Genomic DNA, 7,036 nt, shown 5'->3' on the forward strand with positions numbered 1-7,036 from the left:
TGTTTTTGTTCAAATATATTTCCAACAATATATTGTTATCACCCTAGTTTTGTTACATTTTCTTAAACATTAGTTTGATTTGTAATTTCAAAACGCAAACCAATTTAACAAATAAATATAGTATTTATAAATTTTACTAAATATTAAACCCTAACATTTACAGATTTCTTTTATGTAACCAAAATATAATTCAAACTTTTATTGAATAACTGACAGCTGTTCAAATATCGAAGAAAAAAATATTTCATTGACATTGATTTATATCAATAGTCTTTTATAAGTTTCCCTTATTTTTTAAGCTGCTGCTCAAAGATCTTATATAAGATATCGAACGCAGTACCCCTACAAAATATATATGCTGCGAAGGATGTTGTGTCTATTAAATGTGTTTTATTAGTTTCTTTTTTCTTTTATCTTAATTCATGTATGGCTTAGTCATACATGTTGTATTTTTAGTGCATTATAAAAAAATACCATTGACTTTGTTATTCTTTGAATTTGGCTTACTGCACAACACCGTTTCTTAATCCTAATTCCATATTAGAAATGATACTTTTAAAGCATATAGATTAATTACTTACTTTGTTGGATTAATGACATAAACATGCTGAAAACGCATAGTTCTTCACTAACATAAACGATCTGAGTTGTTTGTTCGCTACATGTTATTTACGTAAGAGACTTCATCTCCATCACTATTCACAAATATTGTTTGAACATTTGTATATTTACTAAAAAAGCGACACAAAACCGTTTAATTCACTTCAGCTGTCTTTCTTGAGAGCGAAAGTGGCATTCCTTGAATGAACCCCAGCTATCATATAATAATACTTTATTATAAAACCCTAAAAGATACAAATGAATAATTTAGTTATTTATTCATGAAAGGCCGACGAGGATTCCTAAAGCTATGTCGTTGTCCGTTGTACAGTCAGTCTATGCAACAATTCTTAATAGAAAGCTTCTACAGATCTGAAAATTGGTACATCATGTTCCTCTTGGTTGAGGGAATAATTTAATTAACTTGTGGGTCAAAATGTAAAAGCGCAGTCCGTCTGCCCATCCATGCGAAAATCCTTGGTAGAAAAAAGGTCCTAGAGATTAGAAACTGATAAATGGGTTTCTTTTAGCCAAAATAAAAACTTTGTTAATTTTAGTATAAAAATGGGAAAAAGGGCAGCCCTTCCTACTGCCTGTCTGTCTGTGTGATAACTCTTAAATTTCTTGGGCTTCTTCGATACTTCGCTACATCGGTTTATTTGATTATAAAAAGCAAAATAAAGTACATAAAAACGCTATAGCACTAACTATGAAGTAAATGAACGTAGATGATGCACTTAGATATGTGTAATATAAAATTGGATTATTTAATTGTTTATATAGTAAATTTTACATTTTCCACCAAAATTATCTAAGTTCTAATAAATTATCTATCTAGATATTTTACAGGTTCTATTAATTAATTATCCAATACCACTCAAATAATCATCTGTAAATAGTATGCTTAAATAATGTAAAGGATACAAAGAAATATTTCAGTCAACAATATTCAGCCCTTCTTTCGAGTTTATTCATATGGCTTTGGCTTATCTAGTTTAGATCTTTGTTTTCATCTGTCATAGGAACTTCAAGATAATCAATTACCACCTACATGACATGTTAGCGCTCAAGATGACAGGAAACCTTACGAGGATGTACCGCAATTAGAAACCTCTACTGCAAATAAAATAGAAATATTATGGTTATTTTTCCATATTGGCTTACAACTGAATTGAAACATGTGTGATACTTAATTGTCAAAGAATCTCCCGATTCCACAAAAGTTTTACATTTTGATCATTTGTATTTTCCTAGCTTGAAGTTCAGTCTTTAGCAGATACCGTGGGAAACCCACTATTTCAATGATGTATTTGTTGAGGAAATTGTAAGTCTCTAACAATAGGTAAAGTTCTATAATTAATTTCAAATTAATTATAAAATGAGTTTATTTATTTATTTGTCTACAATGTGTCGGAAAGTGCAAACAAATAAATTTATTTTTATTTCCCTAATTCGGCAAATTTGAATTCAATATCGTTCACTACAGTAGACTGGAAGGTACTATATTATAACGACGCGTACTTACCCAGCATTGAATTATAGTTCAAATAATATTGATCATTAAATTAAACTTTTACATAGATATAATCATTTATACAGAAATTATGCATTATTTGTATTATAAATATTTCATCATCCAAGACTGCTGACAATGCAGTCAGCACCTTCGCATGCTGGAAAGCAGTCTAGACCAGGCTTCAGACTCAATAACATGTGATTCTCTGTAGCTCTGTTACAAAATATTTCTAAATTTCTTAACCAATGTTGTTAAATATAATCTTTTAATCAGAAATGTTCTCCCATTTAAGGTTTTTATAGTTGTAAATTTTTAATGGAAACGACCAATAGAATATACAGTGACATTTGAAGCTTAAATTTTATTTCTTTTTCCGGTGGTGGCAGTATTATCTACCGTATTTTAAATATCCACTTTCGGACGCGTTACAAAACTGTATTACAAAGCAAATACAAACATATGATCGTCTGTAACTAAATAAAGTCACTGAAAGACTCCATTTTCAACCCAATAGTCGGTATTTTCATGTTTGGTTGACGCTTGTTTAATGTTTATTTACACATAGGACGGTTTTTATGTATGTTCAGCTAAAAAACCACTTTATGAGAAAAAGTAAAATTTTTACTTATTTCATACTACCATTTTATTACTACAAAATGGTTTTTGATGATCAATGTCTTTAGATAGAGTAAATCCGTAATCTACTACACGGAAAACTAGGCCTTGTCGTTATACTATGGAATTTGGCTCTCGACATCTCAACTATGAGTACTTCCTTAAAATGCACACTAACATTTTGTATTTTTACCCATTTCGCTTAATAACTACTTGATACTTAATGAGTATGTGCCCCAAGTCAGATGAAATAAAAGGGGAATGTATTTGGTAAGGGAAGATCCTAGTTTATCATTTCTCAATTTGTTGTTTCCTTATCGTCCATTGTTGAATTTACTTAAAAGTTACGCCGTACTACACAAATTTTAGCTAAACATAATTATTGCATCCTACAGAGTTCCTTTTTTTATAAAAATCTCATAAAAACTACGGTTTCGGGTTTCGGAAGCACTAATTCTTCACTCTCAAAAACTTTAACTCAAACTACATGGACGTGAAATACTATTTTCCTTCCTTTGGACCTAAGACTTTACTTTGTTTTGAAATTTGGTATTAAATTAAAATAACAATATCGATATTTTTACACAACAAAATGTTAGTCGGAATCAATGACCAATGAATTTTAGTAATTCCATAAGAATGCTGCCAAAGATGGCTGTCTCAGTGATAAATTACTGACACCCCTATTAACTACTGTTGTGGGCTTTGGAACAGGGAATTCCTATATGAAGAGATATTGTTAATTCTCACCTCGAAAACGAGGGGGATCCGGAGATTGATTTTCTTCCAGCGAACTCTGACGTCAGAAATATTTACGGATTTTCGACGTAACAGGCAAATCCTGCTATTTACATCAATTTTGAGACCAAAAACTTATAAATTTGTGCTGATTATTCATATTTGTTCACTAATCAGTAGTAAGTACTATCCATATCATTTTCATACACCATTATTTGTTTCCAATCCAGTACATTGTATACAAATAATTTGGGAATGGATTTTGATATTACAAACTTACAGAAAATATCGTACATTAATATATTTCTTACAAGAAGACGAAAACGGTATCCCTCACAGAACTCAAAGCGTATATGGGAAATAGTTAAGTTTAAAACAGGGTAGATAGAAAATATATATTTTTATTGCTATACAATTCTGTAACAGGTACGCAGAACTTTTAATATATCGAGGTAATATCGAAATTCAGATTCCAACTTATTTTATAATCCAGTTGTAATCCAATTGTTTTTTAAATGGGCATTAATAAATTAATGCTTTTTGGTAATGACAACTCTAAGAATATAAATATTGATAAAAATGTATAAACATTAAAAGAACACCAAATATACCTTTAATATATTAAAAGTATGCAGTTGAAATTTATTTTGATATTTTATTAATGAATTAGAAATCCATTAAAATTATGGTTATTTCCCTTGAAATATTGGGAGTATGAATGGTATAAGATTTACGACAATCTTCTAGACTTTCAAAAGTGTGGGTCGGTGGTAAATGGTCCATGTGTACAATGTAAAAAAATTTCATTCTATGATTTTTATTACTTTTATTCTTATTAAGCAGTTAAAATATGTTTTAATGAAATAAAACAATAAAACTAATTGTTTATAATTAATTACAAAATATTAATAATTTTTTTTATAATTTTATGAGTTATGTAATACCATTAAACACCGCTTATTTATTACTCCAGTTGTATTTACGGCTTCGTTTATAGACATAAAATCTGTGTTATTGAAAGGTGAAAAGTTTTGAGAGAAAGTATGCATAATTTATACTTTATTGGTGTTGCAGAAACAAATTTCTTAAACATCAACAATTTCCAAATGTGTTCTAATATGCTACTAAGGTATAAAAATTATAACGAATTATAACGTGGTTATCGATGAGAAACAAGATATTTTTCTCTTCAGAGTAGACCTATGAAGAAAAAAGAATAAGTAAAATGGCAGATTTAGATTTATAAAGTCCTCAATCTTAAGTCTCATTCTTCATGTTTTTATGTTTGTCTTAAAAATAATATCCCAAATAGATTCGATCACCAAATTTCATTTTGGTTAGAAGCGAAATTCTAGTCGTACATAGCTATTAAATACCAATAAGTATTTATTTGCTGTCCCAAAGTTAGTACAATTCCTAAACAATTAAGTAAAAATAGCTTCGGAAATAAAACAATTGGAATATTCCTTGTACCCGGATTATAATTGATTTTTCTTATTACTTTCAATACGACTATTTAAAAATTACTCATTAAAATTCTTTCATCTGTAAAACTTCCAGGATATTAGTGAAAAATGTGATTTTTCAATGATTTGCCAACGCTTTGAATCAGAGTGGCCTCAACGACGACCTTGAACTTGTCAATTTAATTTAGTCTTGTTAAGAAAGACGATTTATTCAAGTCTCATTTATAAGTACACTAATGTATAGAAAAGGAGCAAATCGTCTTATTATAAAACGTATTATTATTTTTGCAACCAGTCAATCTAAAATATTTTTTGTTTCATGTCTTTAACTTTTTATGTTAAATATCGCCCTTCATTAATATATATTTTTCAGTGTACGAAAGCTTCCTACACTGATTTAGATTATTTTAGAAAGGTATAAGACCTGTTTGAATTTCAATATAACATTAATCTTGCAATATCAAGAGAAACTTTATTTTATGCTACTTACCAACACCTCTCTGCTTTTGAAGGTACCCCATTTTCTTCTCATCACAATATTATGAGGACGCATTTAAATTAAGAGTTGATCTTAAGAATGAAACATTAATTTCAGTTCTAGTCTCTTTTTAAAAACCCAATTTTTATTGGAACAGTTTGAATAAAAACAATATTTTTATAATACTAGAAGATACATTATTTTTTAAACTCTCCTTCATAGCAAATCTCATATAATCAAACAATTTTCGTCAAAATAATTTAGAAAAATAAATCTACTGAGATATGTAAAGCTTTATATCGTAGTATAAGTAAATTCGCAAGCAAAATAAACTATTTGCATGAAGATAAATAAACGTTATTGTATAAAACGTGGATTTCACTCTATATGAATTTACTCAGAAGTCAAAAAGTACACAAGGACATAAAATCCTGCTGTATCTTTGTGTGGTTAGAAGATAAGTTATTGAAATCCTAACTTCACCATGTATCTTTTCAATAGATTTAACTCATTTTTAGCTTGTCCTCCATAGTTAAAGTTTTTCAAAGTTTAACTATTTTAGGCCTTTCGGAAATGTTTCGAATTTAATTCTGTTTAACTTTATGGGTCCTAAAACAATAGGGTGTAGCTGAAAATATGCTCTAGTAGTACCGTATTACCTTTCTGAAATTCAAATACAAACTTCGTTTTCAAATAAAGCATCAAATTTTCGAAAAAGAACCCCAAAAAGTCCACAGGGGCGCCGCTGTACCTGATAGACTTGGCTGTGGTGGAGCGCATCGTAGCTCTCAGTACGCGCTGTTAGGTTGCGAAGACGTAACGGCTTCTTGGGGTGGTTGACATCCACCTCGGCTATCTGAGGTTTGGCCATGCCGCGGCGCGGTGAGCGGTAGACTGGCGAGCTCGCGCCGACCGGTGAGAGGTGTAGTGCGCGCGCCCCTCCACCCACCGACACCCATGAATGGGTGTTATCAGACCAGTGATAACGTGAGCAGTGCCCAGCCTTACTACGATGCGCAAATAACCCCGAGAACTGGGCATTCATGACGAGAAAGAGCCGGTAGTTTGATGCATCTCTAGTCTCCTTTCTTGTTACGATGGGACAGTTTCGTGTTGCAATTTCATAGTTTGGTGCAGTTACAGATCATCTTGGATGATCATCATTATTTGATAATTAATTTGAATACGGAGAAATAGCATGCTCGTAAAGTTTTTAAGTATTAGCTTTTAATAAGAGAATTTGTAAGTTATACTGGCCAGAAGAGCCCTTTTTATGTCTTACGGAAGCTCATTTCAACCTGTAGAGTTTCCTGATCACAATTTGGTTTATATTTGAGCTTGTCTTTGTTATTCATCGAAACAGTAACCATTACATCCCAGATTCTTGAGTGTTTTGATATTCTGAGAAATCAGGACAATCACTCCTGATTTAGAAAACCCCATATATATACACATATATATATATATATATATATAATATATATATACATATATATATATATATATATCAGTTTTGGGAAATTCTTATTTAGTTTTTACAAGGAATCCAAGTGTTATTTACTTTTTATTTTCTCTATGGTGCCCTTAAGATGGTATTTAATTGACATTTACGAAAAAAGATGT

At 30.5% G+C, this 7,036-nt stretch overlaps 1 protein-coding gene across 1 annotated transcript in view; it reads right to left on the reverse strand.

The window, feature by feature from the left end:
- LOC124367569 (nitric oxide synthase, salivary gland-like) overlaps positions 1–6,290 on the reverse strand; it is a 301,691-nt gene extending 295,401 nt beyond the window's left edge. Inside the window, 1 exon segment of the mRNA XM_046824506.1 lies at positions 6,165–6,290. Coding sequence (XP_046680462.1) covers positions 6,165–6,284 — 120 coding nt within the window. The 5' untranslated portion in view covers positions 6,285–6,290.
- Positions 6,291–7,036: the final 746 nt, after the last annotated feature.

Source organism: Homalodisca vitripennis, chromosome 8 (assembly GCF_021130785.1).
Source record: "Homalodisca vitripennis isolate AUS2020 chromosome 8, UT_GWSS_2.1, whole genome shotgun sequence".
Lineage (NCBI taxonomy): Eukaryota > Metazoa > Arthropoda > Insecta > Hemiptera > Cicadellidae > Homalodisca > Homalodisca vitripennis.